Source organism: Sus scrofa, chromosome 18, assembly GCF_054392235.1.
Source record: "Sus scrofa isolate SSC_HxYL_T2T_F1_AM1 chromosome 18, Sscrofa_HxYL_maternal_Yorkshire_Landrace_v2.0, whole genome shotgun sequence".
In the NCBI taxonomy this organism is placed as follows: Eukaryota; Metazoa; Chordata; class Mammalia; order Artiodactyla; family Suidae; genus Sus; species Sus scrofa.
The window spans coordinates 46,621,012-46,640,164 of NC_139400.1; the positions used below are offsets into that span (position 1 = coordinate 46,621,012).

General features: G+C 39.2%; 2 protein-coding genes across 54 annotated transcripts in view; one reads left to right on the forward strand and one right to left on the reverse strand.

Moving 5' to 3' along the window:
* The window catches only part of MATCAP2 (microtubule associated tyrosine carboxypeptidase 2), a 174,225-nt gene that overhangs the window by 89,916 nt on the left and 65,156 nt on the right, over positions 1-19,153 (forward strand). For 13 of the 38 annotated variants that reach the window (XM_085005817.1, XM_085005824.1, XM_085005816.1 and 10 more), the window contains one exon: positions 6,052-6,121. The exons of 5 other annotated variants lie outside the window; for them this stretch is intronic. Coding sequence is in view for 28 of the 33 variants with exons in the window: in XM_085005799.1 (XP_084861925.1) it covers positions 6,052-6,121 (70 nt within the window). In the remaining 5 variants the exon portion in view is untranslated. Of the gene's footprint in view, positions 1-3,480; positions 3,658-6,051; positions 6,122-15,686; positions 16,200-19,153 lie in introns of those variants that run through there. 20 more of the 38 variants (XM_021079075.2, XM_021079080.2, XM_085005811.1 and 17 more) reach the window with 3 other exon arrangements.
* Positions 1-19,153, reverse strand: part of ANLN (anillin, actin binding protein) — a 170,984-nt gene that overhangs the window by 61,105 nt on the left and 90,726 nt on the right. The window lies entirely within an intron of this gene.

The following is a 19,153-nucleotide window of genomic DNA, read 5'->3' on the forward strand; positions in this document are numbered from 1 at the left end:
TATCATACCTTCTTATTCTTATCCCATCAAACTGCATAGGACGTTAGAGCTGAGAAGCCACCCACTTTAATTCTTCCTCTTAAAACTGAGACAAGGGAGACCCTGAGACATTAATTAACTGGTCCAGGAGAAATGAAAATCCCATTCTCAACTCAGTCTGCTTTCCAGCAGTGGATCAAGCTGTGTCTCCTAATGATTCTTAATAGATTACTAAGAATTGTGAAATACATTATATATATTTACTGTATCAGATTCATTTCTAATTTAGCCATACTAGGGCTTGTTATAAAGACAACAGGTTATGACTTGCTCATCTATAACACTGTGTAGATTGCTGGGTAACTGCCCAACAATTGAACCAAAGTATTTCTCCCAAGTTAGAAGTTTCAGTATAAATAATAACCTTTCTATCTTATCGGCATTACAAAAGTATTTCACTAATAATATCTCTAACTTGAATTTTGGTTGGAATGAAAAGAATTCTTCGAGTTCCTGTTGTGGCTCAGCTTCTTAACTCAGGTTAAGAACCTGACCAGAATGTGGGTTCAATCCCTGGCCTCACTCATTGGGTTAAGGATCCGTTGTTGCCATGACCTGGTAGGTCCCAGATGCAGCTCGGATCTGGTATTGCTGTGGTTGTGGTGTAGGCCTGCAGCTGCAGCTGGGATTGGACCCCTTGCCTGGGAACTTCCATGTGCTACAGGTGTGGCCGTAAAAAAAAATTCTGAGTTTGGGCCAAGAAGAAATTGCTTGGGGTCTTGGTTCTACCAAGAACCGTGTGACCTTAAGCTTTAGGCAAATCATTTAACCCACTATTTTTCAGCCTTTGGGGGAGTCATGGACTTCTTAGTAAATACAATTAAAGCTGGAAAATGCCCACTCGATCATAAACTCTTTAACGTGATTCCATGACCTTCATGGCCACCAGGTTAAGAACCTCTGATTTAGTCTCTCTGTATATTAGTTTACTCATCTGTAAAACATAAGTAATCAACTGCCCTGCCTTCCTCAGAGTAATTAGGAGTATCAGGTGAAAAATTGAGAGAGGTCCAAAAGTATTCCGTATTTAGTAATAAGGCTCTATCCAAGTGTTTGGTTTATTGAATTATTTAACTCAAAATATGCTACTTATGAAACAAAGAGGGAAGATGCTTGAATTTTTTTTCAAGTGCTGGACAAAAAGTGATGGGTGGGTGGGGGTGGTGAGGAGAGCAAGGGTTCAGGGGGAAGTTTACACAACATTGGAAAATGAGTCATTAGAAATTTATGAAGCTTTGTGCTTTCTAGCTTTGGCCTCTGTGAGCCTTAGATTCTAGTCCAGACTAAAAGAGGTAAATAATGCATGTAGCTCAATATAACCACTCAAAACATTAGTTTATCTTTCTCCATAGTTCCCCTGTATCTACCCTGACAATGATGATGACAGCAGCCACCACACAGTGGCTGAAGTTTATTAAACACCCACCTTGTGCCAGAATCTGTCTAGAAACCGAAGTCCAGTTGCTTAGAATATTGCAACTACCGTCTAATGGGCCTCTCCCTTCTTGCTCCCTAGTAGTTCATCTTTCAGTTTATAGGCTAGAATTACTTTTCTCCTTTTAAAAATTGTATAATAGGAGTTCCCGTTGTGGCTCAGTGGTTAACGAATCTGACTAGGAACCAGGAGGTTGCGGGTTCGATCCCTGGTCTCGCTCAGTGGGTTAAGGATCCAGCGTTACAGTGAGCTATGGTGTAGGTTGCAGACATGGCTTGGATCCCAAGTTGCTGTGGCTGTGATGTAGGCCGGTGGCTACAGCTCCGATTCGACCCGTAGCCTGGGAACCTCCGTATGCCGCGGGAGAGGCCCAGAAAATGGCAAAAAGACAAAAAAAAAAAAAAAAAAAAAAAAAAATTGTATTATAAAGTATTTCCAGTTTACCAAGGGATTAGTGAATAAAACAATCACAGTGTACCCACCCCCAGCTTAATTGAAGTCTCCTGTGTGTTCCTCTTTAATCCCATTCACCTTCCACTCTCCACCAGTAAAACTCCTGATTTTGATATTTATCATTCCCATGAAGTGTATGTACTTTTATTACATCTACATATCTACTCAATATAGTGTTTCACATAAATTTTATTTTTGCCGTAAGTAAAAATTTCTGTAGTCGGTTTCTTTTCTCAATAGTCTCTTTATGAGACTCATCATCACTAACAGGTATAGCTGCATTTTATTCATTCCCACTGCTATATTTTATTGTATTAATATACTTGTAATTTACATATCCATTATCCTGTTAATTGGCCATTAGTTCATTTCCAATTTTTCACTCCAAAAATTCCATGATGCCATGAATATTTTTATATCTCCTTATACATACATGCAAAACTTCCTCTAGGATAATATACCGAGGAATTAGAGAATTCTTTCAATAAATATATCTCAATATTATTGCAGATGTTAAAAATAAATTGCTCTTTAAAATGATTGTAATAATTTATATTCCAATCAGCAGTATATGAGCATGCCTGCTACTCTAGTGCCTTCCTGCTACTCAGATACTTTTTAGATTCTGTCATTCTTGTTTATATGCATTTCTCCTATTACTCATGAAAGTGAGAATTATTTCATGTGTTTATTAGCCTTTCGGTTTTCCTTTTCTGTGAATTTCAATTTCATATCCGTTGCCCTTTTTTTTCTTTCTTTCTTTCTTTCTGGGGCCACACCCATGGCATATGGAGGTTCCCAGGCTTGGGGTTGAATCAGAGCTACAGCTGCCGGCCTACACCACAACCACAGCAACACCAGATCCGAGCTGTGTCTGTAACCTACACCACAGCTCACGGCAGCAGCAGATCCTTAACCCACTGAGTGAGTCCAGGGATCAAACCCTCAACCTCAAGGTTCCTAGTTGGTTTCGTTTCCTCTGCACCACAGTGGGAACTCCTGTTGCCCATTTTTTTGTTGTTGTTGTTGTTGTTGTTGTTATTGTTGCTATTTCTTGGGCCGCTCCCGCGGCATATGGAGGTTCCCAGGCCAGGGGTCGAATCGGAGCTGTAGCCACCAGCCTACACCAGAGCCACAGCAACGCGGGATCCGAGCCGCGTCTGCAACCTACACCACAGCTCACAGCAACGCCGGATCGTTAACCCACTGAGCAAGGGCAGGGACCGAACCCACGACCTCATGGTTCCTAGTCGGATTCGTTAACCACTGCGCCACGACGGGAACTCCCCTGTTGCCCGTTTTTTTAATGTTGCTTTTTCTTATTGATTTGTAGACTTTTTGTTGTTTACTGTTTTATGGGAAAATAACTCTTGGTTTTTGGCTGACAAACGTCTTTTTCTAGTTTATGGTTTGTCTTCACTTTAGGTTGCCTTGGATGTACAGAAATATTTACTATTAATGTAATCAAACATATGTATGTTTCCAAGAGAGTTTGTACCTCTTATGTCTCAAGTAATCCTTTCCCACCCTGAGGTTGTAACGATGTTCTCCAGGGAGTTTCCTGTGGCACATTGGGATAAGGATCTGGTGTTGTCAGTGCAGTGCCTTGGATTGCTGTTGTGGTGCAGGTTGGATCCCTGTCCTGGGAACTTCCACATGCTACAGGCATGGCCAAAGAAAAAAAAAAAGAGAGAGAGAGAGAGATGTTCTCCCATATTTTCTTCTACAAAGTATGTTTTTATGTCTTTATGTTACCTGGATTGGTCTTGTTTTTTATAGGGATAACCAAATGTATTAGCAACAGTTAATTAATTGTCTGTCCTTTCCCCACTGGCCTGTAATGCCATTTTTGTAATGTACCAAGTTTTCATGTATGTGTCGGTCTATTTAGTAGCTCTTTATTCTATTCTATTCGTCTATTTGTTTATTCCTCTCCCAATATTGAACCATCTTCATTATGTGTTGATATCTGATAGGGCAAATTAAAAATTGACTTGGTTTATTTTGTCCCCTTATTTTTCCACATAAATTTTGAGGTCAGAGTGTCAAGCCCTAAAAAGGAAAAGAAAATCCTCTTGAGATTTTTTTTTAATTGTAATTTACCAAATTAATTTGGAGAAAATTGACATCTTTGTGATATCAGGTCTTTTCATTAACTTAGGCCTACTTTAAGATCATCCAAAAATGTTTGCAATGTACTTCTATAAAGAGCTTAAAAGTCTTTCATTTATTCCCGTGCAGCTTTTTTTGTTATTGTTCTTATAAATGGTATTTTTTAAATTATATTTTAAAGCTATCACTGATATATAAGAATATGATATTGCAAATCTACTGAACTATTTTATTAATTTTAGTGGTTTACTTATAAAGTGGGAGCTTTTTAAAGTGTAAATTATATAGTATCAGTTTCTTATTTAGAGCCAGTTTATGTCTTCTACTGCAATTAGAATAATATCTAAATTCTTTATCATACCCTACAGAGCCCAGCATGATCTGGACTTTGCCTGCCTCTCCTAGTAAACTAATATTCTCCAAATATCACAGTAGTCTCCCTTTTTTTCCCACTAGTCTCCAGCCCCTTAGGCCTTTCTTTCTAGTCATAAAAATATGCCAAATTATTTCTTGCCCTAAGAAGTTTCCATCCCCTGGACATTCCTAGATCAACATTCCTAGATCTAATGAGGCTGGCTCCTCATTAAATGGATCTAAGCTCAAATGTACTGCTTTCTCAAAGAAGACTTCCCTGGTAGCTCAGTGGGTTAAGGATCACTGCTGTGGCTCTAGTCACTGCTGTAGTGCAGGTTGATCCCTGGCCTGGATACTTCTGCGTACCATAGCTGTGGCCATCCGCCACCCCTAAAACCGAAAAAACTTCCCTGATCTTGTGGCCAGCCCCTCCTCTCTGCCCCCCAATCACTTTGTGTCCTAAAACGCTGATATATTTTCTTCACTGCGTTCACCACTTATTTGTGATTATTTTAGTTATGTGTTTAAGTTTATCATCTACCTCTTCTGCTAGAGTGTAAGCAATGGAATGGCAGGGAGTTGGATTATTTATAGCTGTAACCTAGCACCTTCGGGGCACACAGTGTTCAGTAGATATTTGTTGAATGAATGAATGAATGAATGCAAGACAACTATTGTTCATTTTTGAGAGATGAGATAACTGAAATATAAATAGGCTAAGTTATTGGTCTAAGACCATCACCTAATAATTTGAACCAGATCTGCCTGACTTCAAATCCCATTTATGATCTTGACATTTCAGTAAATTTATTTATTTTGATCACCAGACGCAATAGTGATATAACTGTTCTCTTGAGCTATGTCTAAAGTGCTGAATAAATAGCAACCATGTTTTTCTCTTGAAATTGCTTTCTTAATAAATGTTTTAAAACTACTAAGGAAAGAAAATAAATATGTTCACATGATTATTAGCAGTTAGACTATATATATAGTTTGGCCTAATGATGCTAATAGTCTGAAAGTCAACAAAAGTGTCTTCTCTACTTATTTAAATAAAAACCACAATCTCCCAAGTTATCTAGGTAAAGACCACAGTTCATTATATTAACTTAAGTATAAAATAAAGGCTCTGAAGCAAAGATAACTAGAGATTAAAGGTGGCCCTTAGTATTCCCGTTGTGGCTGAGTGGTAACAAACCTAAGATCCATGAAGATGCAGGTTCGATCCCTGGCCTCACTCAGTGGGTTAAAGATCTGGCACTGGGGAGAGGTCACAGATGTGGCTCGGATCCTGTGTTGCTGTGGCTGTGGTTGTGGTGTAGGCCAGCAGCTCTAACTTCGATTTGACCCCTAGCTTGGGAACTTCCATATGCTACAGGTACGGCCCTAAAAAGCAAAAAAATAAAATAAAAATAAATAACGGCAGCTGTAGTAAATAAATATTTGCTCCAAGATCCTTTCTTTTCAATAAAGGAAACAGTAATCATGTTTTCACAGATAAAATTGATGGAGGGCTGAAAACAAAAAAAGTTAAAAGCATTTACTTCAGTAAGGACATTCCATATGTTATGTATGTACAGTTAATTTTTCAAAGTACACTCATACATGTTCTCATTTCATTCACAAAATAATGACCTAAATATTCTTATTTTTTACAGGGATCGAAAAGGCCAAGATCTAACCATAAAGCAGTGGCAAGAAGGATTAAGGTCAAGTTTTCTGCCTCAGGTTATCTGGCTGAAGGGCCACTTCTTTTACGCATTTATTATAATGAAATAGGAACCATCAAAGGATGTTATATACATGTTACTTAGGGGGCTGTTTTATTTGTTATGGTCTCTGCTATTAATTGTCACTAGCATCACATTTTAACAGTTAAAACAGTTTGAATGGTCCTTAGCATCAGATTTTTTTTTTTTTTTTTTTGTCTTTTTGCCTTTTTTGGGGCCACTCCAGCAGCATATGGAAGTTCCCAGGCTAGGGGTCTAATCAGAGCTGTAGTCGCCGGCCTACACCAGAGCCATATCAACGCAGGATTCGAGCCTCGTCTGCAACCTACACCACAGCTCATTGCAACACCAGATCCTTAACCCACTGAGCAAGGCCAGGGATCGAACCTGCAACCTCAGGGTTCCTAGTTGGATTCGTTAACCACTGAGCCATGACGGGCACTCCAGCATCAGATATTTTTTCTTTTCTAATTTAATCAATGAAAATCATATTCCAAAGTGAGGGAAAGATTGCATGTGTGCTTTCTTTTTTTTTTTTTTTTTTTTTTTTTTTTTTTTTGTATTTTTAGGGCCACACCCACAGCATATGGAAGTTCCCAGGCTAGGGTCGAATCAGAGCCATAGCTGCCAGCCTATACCACAGCCACAGCCATGCCAGATTCGAGCCACATCTGCAGTCAACACCACAGCTCATGGCAATGCCAGATCCTTAACCCACTGAGTGAGGCCAAGAATGGAACTCACATCCCTATGGATACTGGTCGAGTTTGTTACTGCTGAGCCACCACGGGAACTCCCGTATGTGTGCTTTCTAACATACTGTATTGTTTTCAAAAAAACCAACTACAGTCATATTTTCTTTATTCAACAGACTAGTCTCAAACTGTATACAGCTTTAAATCTCCTTTTTATTTTCTCAGGTGGTTAATAAAGTTATTAAGGGAATTCCTATTTAAAGGACTGCAGTAAATCCTTTCATAAAGACAAAGAATTCTTTTATGTACTTATCAATCGCACAATAATTTACCTAGTGCTAACTTTACTTTTCCATACTTAGATTTTCTCAATGCCATATTCACCAGAACCTATTTTTTTCAATTTTTTAGCTATTCCATATAAAAGAAAAGTAGCTCTTAAATATTGGAAAAAGTAGAAATCCATGTTTCTTAAACATCAAAGTCTCTTTAGTGAACATCAAAAATAACATCTCCTTAAATTTAAAACAAGAAGGTTCATGGTAACTTCATTGGTGTCTGTCATGAAGTTCTTTATCTTCGAAACACTTCAAAGAATTTTCCTTGCATACACTTCCCAGACCTGGGTTCTCCCCTTTGCTCATTAGCCCTTCCAAATATTGGTGTTCATGACCCTCACTTTCACTCTCCTCCTCCTTGTTCCTCACAGCCTGACGCCACCCTTGTCTTCCTTGGCACCATTCATGCCTGACAGGTACTAGGCCCTCAAGAAATGTGATGAATTCTCAGTGACCACAGCTCTTACATTCTGTCCTCACCAACCCAAGATTCCTCAGACCTTCCAGCTCTGTTGACCTCTCCTCTCTTCTGCTTTTCCACTTTATCATGGCCATCACCCTTAGGCACTAGTCAACACCAGGAAGTGCTCCATCTCCAAGATTTCAAATCCCCAACTGGCCTCCCGATTGTAATCTCAAATCCTTGTCTCTTCTCCACTGCTGCTCAAGCCTACTTATCCTACCAGCCCCCTCTAACCCAAACCTTCAGTTCATTCTCCTTTCCCAAGTTTTGGTCAAATTTAAAATGTTATAATTCATTTGTAGCCATGCCTATGTATTAGCCCAGACCTCTCACCTTGCTCTTTTCTATAAGGCCACATGCTAAGTGGTTCATCTATTCTGATAAGGTAGCCAAGCAAGTTTTTTGTTTTGTTTTGTTTTGTTTTAAATAGGAGTTGGTAGGGCTCACCTAATTTATCCTTTTTTTTTTTTTTTTTTTTTTTTTTTTTTTGTCTTTTTGCCTTTCCTTGAGCCGCTCCCACGACATATGGAGGTTCCCAGGCTAGGGGTCTAATCGGAGCTGTAACCAGAGGCCTACACCAGAGTCACAGCAACCTGGGATCTGAGCCTGCATCTGCGACCCACACCACAGCTAGCGGCAACACCATATCCAGTGCTGCATGATTTGTGGTTGGTTGAATTCATTCATGGCTGCAGAACCTCAGGTACGGGAGGGCTGACTGTAATGTTATACTTGGAACCTCGTCAGCACTAGGGATGCTGCCTATAACCCCCCAAGGGTCAAGGGTCAACTGTACATATACATTTATATGTACATACATACTCTGAAGTATTTAGTTGGGGAAAAGGGCATCATATCTGCAAGCTAAGCATTTCAGAAAAAAAAGCCATATATACACACACACATGTAGCTATAGTTATATAGTTATATACATCTTTCTCTATGTGTGTATATGTACAGACAGCCCTGACTTGGGATGGTTCTACTTATGCTGATTTGACATTATAACAATGCAAACATGATAATGCTTTCAGTAGAAATGGTACTTCACATTTTGATCTTTCCTGGGCTGTCAGTGAGTAGTATGATGCAGCTCCCAATCAACCACGTGATTAGGAGGGTAAACAACCAATACATTGACAGCCGTTCTGCTCTTCACTTCTAGTGCAGTACTCAATAAATTACATGAGGTGTTCATAGTTTCATTATAAGTTTTGTAAGATAATTTTGCCCAACTGTAGCCTAATATAATCGTTCTGAGCATTTTAAGATAGGTTAGTCTAGCAATGAGATTCTGCTGTATAGTAGAAAGAACTATATCTAGGAACATGATGGAGGATAATGTGAGAAAAAGAATATATATATATATGTGTATATGACTGGGTCACTTTGCTGCACAGTAGAAATTGACAGAACACTGTAAATCAACTATAATGGAAAAAATAAAAATCTTTAAAAAATAAGATAGGTTAGTCTAAGCTAAGCTGTAATGTTCGGTAGGTTAGGTACATTAAATGTATTTTTGACTTAGGATGAGTTTATCAGAGCATAACCTCATTGTTAAGGAAGATCTCTGTGCGTGTGTGTGTGTGTAAAACTGTTAGTTTCTCTTCCTCTGCCACATAGCTAAATGACTAAAAACTTTTAATTCTATCCTGACTGTTCTTTTTTTTTTTTTGCTTTTTAGGGCCATACCCGCAGCATGTGGAGGTTCCTAGGCTAGGGGTCTAATTGGAGCTGCAGCCACCGGCCTACACCACAGCCACAGCAATTCCAGATCCAAGCCGTGTCTGCGACCTACACCACAGCTCATGGCAACACCGGGTCCTTGACCCACTGAGCAAGGCCAGGGATTGAACCCATAACCTCATGGTTCCTAGTCAGATTTGTTTCCGCTGCTCCACAATGGGAATGCCAAGTGTGCTTGTCTATCTGCACACACTCCCTAGGTGATCTCATCCATCCCATTGACTTAAAATACCATCCACATGCTGATAGTTCCCAAATGTGTTTCTTTGGCATGATCTCTCCCTTGAATTGGACTTTTTTTTTTTCTTTTTTAGGGCCGCACCTGTGGCATATAGAAGGTCCCAGTTTAGGGGTCAAATTTGAGCTGCATCTGCAACCTACACCATAGCCATAGCAAGGCCAGATCCAAGCCCTGTCTGCGACCTACACCACAGCTCACAGCAACGCTGGGTTCTTAACTGAGTGAGTGAGGCCAGGGATTGAACACACATCCTCATGGTTACTAGTCGGGTTCATTACTGCTGAGCCACAGTGGGAACTTCCTTGACTTGGACTTTTAACTGGTATATTAAACTTAACAAATTCAGAATGGAATTTCCCCCTAAACTTGTTCTTCCCAAATGTTCTCCATTTCCATAAATGGCATCACTATCTACCCAGTTGCTCAAGCCAAAAACCTAGGGCCATATTCAATTTCTTCTTCCTTTCCTCTTACTCCATCCACATACCCAACCCATCCATCAAGTCTGCTTCCAAATATATCCTGGGTCTTTTATTTCTCTCCCTCTCTGCAGTTTCCATTATACTGGAAAGACTTCATCGCCCTCACTGGACCCACTGCAAAAGTATCTTCTCTGGTTTCCCTGCTTCCACTCTCATCCTCTTATCCATTGTTCACAGAGCAGACAATGTAATCTTTAAAAAAAAAAAAGGCCATATTATGTCACTGCCCTGTTTTAAATCCACCAGTGTCTTCTAACACACTTAGAATAAAGCCCAGGCTCCTTTCCCAGGCCCCTGCCTACCTCCGAGATCTTTTTTCCTCCCCCTTTCCCTCACTCACTGGCCTCTAACCATGGTGACCTTCACGTAACCGCAGAATCAGGTCAAGATCATTCCCATCTCAGAGCTTTTGCCATCACAATTTCTTCTACTTTGAATGCTCACCCCCTCAAATGTCTTACTGCTAACTCTCTTATCCTTCAAGTCTCAGCTCAAAGGCCACTTCCTCCAAGAGGCTTGTCCTGACCCTCCCCCTCTCATTCCAAGTCACCACCTCTAGTACACTTCCCTCATGGACTCTACTTTGTAGCACCTCTTTGTATCTGATATGATATCATTTGTTAACTTGATTATTGTTTGTTTCTCCTCCTGTAAGTTCCAAGAGAACTGAGACTCTATTTGATTTACCCACCACAGCATCCCTGATGTATGTGCACAAGGACTGGCTGATATTTGTACATCATGTTTACATATGTATATATGCACAGCCAGTAATAACATAAATACTTCATAAGTATCTGTGGAGGGTAAATTAATGCACATCTTGGTTTCTTCAAATATAATTAAGATGGGCAATATCTTTTGTTTGATTAAAAATATCTTTCTTCTCTCAGTTATTTACAGAATATCCTATTTAAAAAATCACAGTATTTCCCAGGATTTTTGTGCTGTTCTGACTCTTTTCATTGAGGTGAAAAGGCAGAGGCGGTTTCACAAAGCATTCCTTTATTTGGCTTCCACGTCATGCTTTTCATTCTCCTGAAAAAGATATACTGAAAACATTCCATTCTATCAGTACAGACATCCCCAAAGCATTCAAACTACACCGAAAAAAAATTTTTTTAAAGCTACAGAAACCAACTTTCCCTGGATTTTTGTTTTTCTTTTATGAGTCAATAAGCATTGTTTACAGCTGCCCTGAGGCTTCTGCTAATGCTTGTTAGAATCTAGTGTGTTGCAGCTAAGCGTTTCTCTGTTATAATGGCAGGCTGCAGATTAATCTTCCTTAATTCATATATTTACAATGACATGGAATATTATAAATTGCTTGCAAGAGAACAGAGAGAAAGCCAAAAGTATTTTTGAGAAGCTTCTTCTCCCCTCATTCTTTTAAACTCTCATCTGAAATTTAAAAGTAAACAAAAATTATTTTAATGTTCTACATTTTTAGTTACTAAGATAATTTCTCCTTAAAAAATTAAACTTTTTCTAGTTTCAAGCATAATATAAACTTGATCTGCTCTCAACAAAATGAAACTTTTGCAGGAGAAAATGAAATATTATAGTTCTGTATCTCTTCACTGGCCCTAGCAGTATATGCTTATTAACAACTTTCTACAGAATTCAGCGTCTCTCTTCCTCTTTCTTGGCCTTTACTACCCAGGTTAATGAGCAAATGTTGTTCTAAGCCTTTTTAAAAGGAAGATGTTAATCTTTTTTCAAAAAAAAAAAAAGATCTAATCTTATTACAGAGATGTTTCAACTGACTCTTTTTGTTCTGAAATTCCATTGACTATGACTAGCTTGCCATATAGTTTGTACAGGCAATATACATATTAATAATGTATTCATATTAACATATAAGTTAATTATGCAAAAGTTACTGGTAAAATAAGGAAAATATAAGCGCTCTATCCATAACATAAAAATCCCACCACACATAAAAAACCAATATTTCTATTTTTTTGTCTTTTTGTCTTTTCTAGGGCCGCACCTGAGGCCATATGGAACTTCCCAGCCTAGGGGTCCAATCGGAGCTGCAGCCGAAAGCCTACGCCAGAGCAGCTCAGGATTCAAGCTGCATCTGCGACCTACACCACAGCTCACAGCAACACCAGATCCTTAACCCACTGAGCCAGGCCAGGAATCAAACCCACAACCTCATGGTTCCTACTCGGATTCACTAACCACTGAGCCACGACAGGAACTCCATATTTTCCTATCATTTTTGTATCTAAAATTTAATAGAAATCATTAGAGAGAACCAGAAATCAAAATAATCCACAATACAATGCTTGTAGTGAACATAAAAATAATAAGTGAAGTATAATGCTGTAGTAGGATAACTACATTGGCATTCTTGGCTATCATTGGAAAACAGGTTTAATAAAACTTTAAAAATGGGGAAGGTGTATCCTATGAGATAACCATAAATTATTAAAAGCAGTTTTATGGAGTTACTGCTGTGGCTCAATGGGATTGATCTGTGGTCCTTGGGAACACTGGGATGTGGGTTCGATCCCCGACTGGGCACAGTGGGATAAGGACCCAGCTGCGGTTTAGGTTGCAGATGGGCTTGGATTTAATCCCTGGTCTGGGAACTCCATATGCCGCGGGGCAGCCAAGGGAAAAAAAAAAAAAAAAGGCAGTTTTAATAATTCTTAACTTTATTTTGCAATTAGTGCTTTGAAAGTGGAGTTTATGTAGAAACAGGTATAAAGGAAAGTTTCTCAAAAAGATGGAATTGTTCATTGTTCTGGCGGATATGTAAAAACAATGCCGACTCAAAAAGCAGCCAAGTGGACAGCTGCAGATGCTGTACCCAATGGAAATACTAAGCAGGCATAGCATGAATCAATAATTAACAAAGCAGATGCACAGAGCTTGATGAGGATGAATAATTGCATAGGCAGGAATGGTAAAAGAAGCTGATAACAGTACTAGTTTTGTAAGAAATTAGATAAACTCTTTGTTTTCGTGAATTTGTTAGCAAGAGTACTTCAGTGCCTAATAGTACACAAAGACTATCTTTTTTAAATGCTTTGAATTAACTGATATGCACTTTTATATAGTATTTATCACTAAAGATATTTATGAATCAAGGTGGTCCCCAAGAAAATATTAATAGGGTGAACATAAAAATAATTTTCAAAAATAAGGAGTGAAATGATATTTTAGATGGGCTAACTACAGGAACATCAAATTGTTTATTTTTAGAATTCTTAAGTTTAATGAAATACTGAAGAGGGGGTATACCTTTAATGCACATTGTTTTCTAACTTGTTTTATGTGTGTGCACATGTGATGCACGTATATATACAAAGTGTTTATATGTACATATGTATATGTGTATGTGTATGTATGTATATGTGTATGTGTGTGTGTATATATATTCCTCCATGCTAGTTAGTAGGTGTCTTGAGGATAGGTATTGTATCTTTTATGTCCTCTGAAAGCACTAAGCCCAGTACCCTGTATATAAATAAATTGCTGTGGAATTAATAATACATCCTGGTTTCTTCAAAATATAATGAAAATGGACTATCTGATTAAGCATGCTTTAGTAAAAATACTCAGAGTAAATTCTTTACACAAGAGGTTGAACGTATGACTTGGAAACATCTTTTAGGAGTCTTTTTTTGAGAAATACAGTTCATAGACTGCAGTGAGTTGGAAAATTGGTAATTTGCAGGAATCACAGATGCATTTATAAGAGACTTCTTGGAAAGCAGACTTCAGAGTTTTAAGTATACAAGGAGGTTGAGGAAGGTATGTAAGGAATCTTGGTATATAAGGTTCATTTACAGCCTTTTTCCTTAGAACACAGGTTGCAAGAACAACTCTCCTCTGAATGCAAAGGATTCACTGCTCATTACTACATCAAGTGCTTTAACCTGAAGATGTGTTCTTTCCATGCCCAGTTTATATCGTTCTTTCTTTTCGTTATCATTGAAAATTCATGCTATTACCTACTCATTCATTAACTTACAAATAATTTATTGAGTACCTACTGTGTGCCAGATGCTATTCTAGATGTAGTGAACAATCAAAAATCACTGCCCTTGTGGAAATTTTGAGAGATGGAGACAGACAATAATCAAGATAAATCAGTAAACTATGTAAGTTAAGACAATGTTAAGCACTAGGGGAAAAAAGGAAGCAGAGAAAAGGGACAGGAAATCTGAGAAAGGAGTGGAATTTAAAACTGAGTGGCCGGGAAAGGCCTCACTGAGAAGTAACATTTGGATTAAGCCCTGAGTAGTGAAGGAGCTAGTCCTGTGGAGTGGGCGCTGGGGAGGGAGGTAGGAGAGCATTCCAGGCAGGGGAAATCCCAAGCTGCAGTGGTCATGAGGTGAAACAGTGCTTGGCACACTTGAGGAATATCAGGGAGGCCAGAGTGTCTGGAGGAGACCAGCGGATACAGCATGGGAGAGGAGACCAAAGAGATGACAGAAGGGTGGGTCATAAAGGACCTCATGGGTGGAAAGGAAGCCGCTGAAGTGTTTTTCATAGAGAACTGACAGTATCTGACTTTTTAACAGGATCACTCTTGTTAATGAGTTTTGAGATTAAAGTGAAGAGGCCAAGTGTGGACATGCAGAGTCCATTTAGGAGGCTCTAGCTATAGTCCAGACAGAAGATGCCAGTGGCTTGAGCCAAAGTGGTGGCAGTAGTGATAGTGAAAAGTGGCTGGATTCTGTATTCATGCGAATTTCTGACAGACGAAGATGTGATGTTATCCACTACCTGTGATATACTGTCACATTTCCAGTTTCCTCCTAATTGATGAAAAAGATACAAATTATTACATGTTCACTGTCATTCTTATCCTGATGTAACTTCAACTTTCCTTTTGTTCCTGAGATTGAAAACACATCTCACAATTATTTCTGTGTCCTATCTCAACCTTAAGGAAGGATAAGGAGAAAATGTGGCTCTGAGAATTGACTGTGCCAACGCTATCTTGAGTTCCTCTGATAAGCACCAGGCTTGTTTCCCTTGTTTATATGCTCTAGGCCTCAGAATCCTGCACGTTAGGCTCTCAAAAATATTCGTTTCTGCGTTTCCCACGCAGCATAAACAAAAAACAACATGCAGCTGCTATCAATTGCACAATCATAAATTTAAATTTGTATTTTAGTATTAAGGATATTACTCTGGGGTACTCAGTTGGTAACTAGTTGAGCCTCCCGCCCTTTCATTACTACCAGCTGTAATCTGAAGTTGTGTTAGCTTTTTTGCACCTGGAAAGGTAACTTAAAGGTAGAGAAGACTGGCTTTATAATTCCCAGCTGGGACTGAGAGTGTCACGCCACCTCTCTGCTGTGAATCCACCACGGAGCTAAGTCCTCTTAAACAGCGCAAAGCATCTACAGAGAGGATTAGTTAAAACTCAGGCATCCCAGATTGGAAACCAGGTTCTCCGAGGGCCCAGCCTACAAACCCGCGAGGCGCAGGCCTGCGCGGTGCACGCCGGGAGTTGTAGTTCCGCCGCTCTTCCTGAGAGCTCAGCCGTTTTAGTTCGAGTGCCTCCAGCGGCGCGCAGGCTCCGTGAAGCTCCGCGCACGCGAACAGCAAGAAGCGTTTCCTAGCAACGGGGGAGCGGCAACGTCACAGCGGCGAGTATTAGAAGCTGCCCACCGTTGGGCGTCTTCGAGTACCTTCCCGCACCTGAGGGCTGGAGGGAACGGCTCTCGCAGCTAGCTGTCTGCGCGTCTTCCTTTGCCCTTACCTGCTTTGCCCGGTCCCAGGTCGCCGAGAGCAACCTCCCGCCGCAAGCCCGCCTCTGACGTACGGGCCGAAAGGCTAGAGGCGCCCGCCAGGTTCCTGTCCAGTCCTCGTTCCCAGAGCCGGCGGAGCCCGGCGCCCTCGGCCTTGGGGGGGACGATGCTGGAGTCTATTCGCGTGACGGGTGAGTGCCGGGAAGGTGGCCCCCGGGCTGGCGGGAGCGGCCGGCGTTCTCACGACGGTTTGCGGCGAGTATGGGGCGGGTCCGCAAGGCGGGCGAGGTAACGGTAGGAGGTGAGGTAACGGTAGGAGGTGAGCTCCGGTGCTCAACCCGACGCCCGGAACCGTGCGAAGCGCGCTGGAGGTGCTCAGGCGAAAAAGGTGCGCAGGGAAGAGAGAAAAACGGCCCCTTTTCCTTTTGTCACTTATTATCAGTAGCCGCATTGGTGTGGGCTATACTGAGGTAAATTATAATAGATTACTGGCCGTACAAAATGTACAACAGCGTTAAATTCCATTTTAGAGCTTATTAGTGAATTAGGCAGTATAGTGCACTAGAACCATATTTTCTAGACTACAGAAAAAGCGGAGCTAAGCAAAACAGCTCATTTGTATATATCAGTATTTGTATTGCATTTATTTGTATGCATTTATTCTTAAGTCAGAACGTTTTGAGTTGATATTAATAGGTCACTTTATACTATGCAGTATACCAAGCGCAAAAAAAGAAAAGGGGGGTCTTTAGACTGCAGGTGAGGAAGTTTACTTGCCTTTTGTTATTTTTTTTAAAAGTGACTGTGAATGTTAACCTTTTAAGAATTATCTTACATAATATTGGAATAACTCCCTAGGCTATTTTCCTGTCATTTGATTGTAATATTACTGCAAGACAGGGTTGGTGGTAGTCTACTATCATGACTAAAAACACCGAAGAACAACAGAGTAAAGGGAAATGTCTGATCTTGAAACTAGTGTCAAAATGAGGCTAGTTTGTTTTTTTACTTGAAACCATTGCAGTACCTAATAGACCATTTTCTGCAAAAATTTAAATTGTATAATGAAATTCATTTTTAATGAAGATATTTATGTTCCTGATTTTGTACTACTTTATTTCATCTTCCATGTGGTAAAATAGGGAGCTGATTTGGTGCAGTCATGACATTGCTGTGATTTATCTCATTGTTATTTATGTTGACAGGAGGCATGGACAGTTACAAGATCTAAGATTTAAGAGGCAATTTAAATTGGCATTGGATTTTTTTTTAAGTGATTCGTTGTAGATTCTATCCTTTCATCCTAAAATACAATGAAAACATTGAAAGTTACCTAAAAATTTCATACTTTCTTTTTTTCTTGGAGGCAGGTCTCTTAACCTTGGCACTATTAATATTGAGTTAATGGATACATCTTTGTTGTGGGGGGGCTGTCCTGTGCATTGTAGAATGTTTAAAAGCATTCCCAGCCTCTCCCACTAGATGCTAGTAACCCCCTCTCTCACACACACACACACATGAAACTGCGACAACCAAAAACGTCTCCTGGAGAGCAAAATTGCCACTCTCTCTGTTCCCCATTTGAAAACCACTGCCTTGGAAAAAAAATATACTAGATCCTGTCAGAGGTGAAGTTTAGTTATTGGGTAGTGATTTAGAAATAACATCGATTAAAATGATTTCCCCAAAACATAGTAATCACGGGAGAGAAGGAGTACAGTTATCATAATATTAGTTCTAGCAAGTGAGTATTCTGGCCAATTAGCAATCAGTAGATCTCCTGTTTTTCAATATGTAGAGTTGAAAGTCTGAGGAGAGATAATTTATAAAATAGTAGACCCACTCCTTTTGGCTCAGCTCCCTTTGCATAATTTGGTGGCAATACCTTTATAAATCCTACTCTGCATGTTGCATACCCCAAGATAATTTAGAAGTGAATTTCTGTGGTTCAATAAAAATTTGAATTGGTGTTTGAGACAATTCAAGCCTCAAATTTAAAACGGCTGACTGGTTGTTTTTTCAAAATAGTTTCTCCATTCTTTCATATAGTTCTTGACTAGTTAAAATGACATTTCTAGAACCCCATGCTTAGCATTTCACTGACTTATCCGAGAGCCAAGTTTTGACAGCCAGAAACTTTATGAAGAGAGACAAAAGCATGCTGCCCCTTTCCCTTACTATCCCCTCATTATTCCTTGGTATTTATGAAGCCCATGTTTTTCTGGTTAGCATTAAGAACTTGATTGTGAAGAGAGTGCTGATGGAAATTTTTCAGCTTTAAAATAGCTATAAATATAGGGAAAACTGGTTATTTTTCACTTCAGGACTGAAGCAGTTACTTGCTTCTGAAATCACTTCCTGTATAATATCTTATTCACTCTTGACTTATTAATCATGATTTAATATCTAAATATAACATCCTGGTGGAATTGTTGGTTGGAGGAGTAAAATAAGATTTGTATGCTGTATATGCTGTTTGCGGTAGAATCAAGTCAGAAGAGATTTCTTTGCCTTATTATACTAAATCAACTAAAATGTTGGTTATACTAAAGCAACTAAAATATTGATTCTAGGATGTAGAATTTATTAATGTTAGATTTACCTTAGAAATCCAAATTTCATAATTTTAAATATTTTACCATTTACATTATTCCATGGAGTATTTCTGTAGGAACTGAATATAATATTGCCTGTAATAATGATATTGATAGTTAACACCTGCTGCTTACTACTGTTCTTAGCACTTAAAACTTTTTTTGACCAATACTATAAGGTATGTAGTAGTAGTATCCCATTTTACAGGTAAGGAAACTGCAACACAAAGACATTAAATAACTTGATCAAGGTCACAGCTGCTAATAAAATAGGCAAGATTCAAATCAGAGAAGCTTCGTTCCAGGGCCTATTTTCTGAACCACTAGGAAAGTCAGAACACTGTTGCAATGACTCTATACTGATTGAAGCCACACAATTTCAAATGAAGATCTCATTTAACATCAGTGCTACATTTACTTGATGGTTTACTCCATCTGTTTTAGTTTTTAATCACAGGGAAGTCTGTGATGATTTTTGCCTGGAAAGATCACATTTTACTTAACTATAAAATTGTTTATTAAATAAAGACATCTAGCTCATTTAGTGACAATGCTGTATAAGATTATGTTAATTTAAGAGTTCCTACTGCCTGTATTTTGTATGTTATATAAGAAGTGATTAATGAATCATTTGGAAATGAAGCTATTTTGTAACAAAAGTGAATGTTTAAAAATACTGGAGTCAAGTCCTAAGAGCAGTGTTTAGCCATATGAGATGAATACTCTTAGGCACAAAACTCCTGTTTGT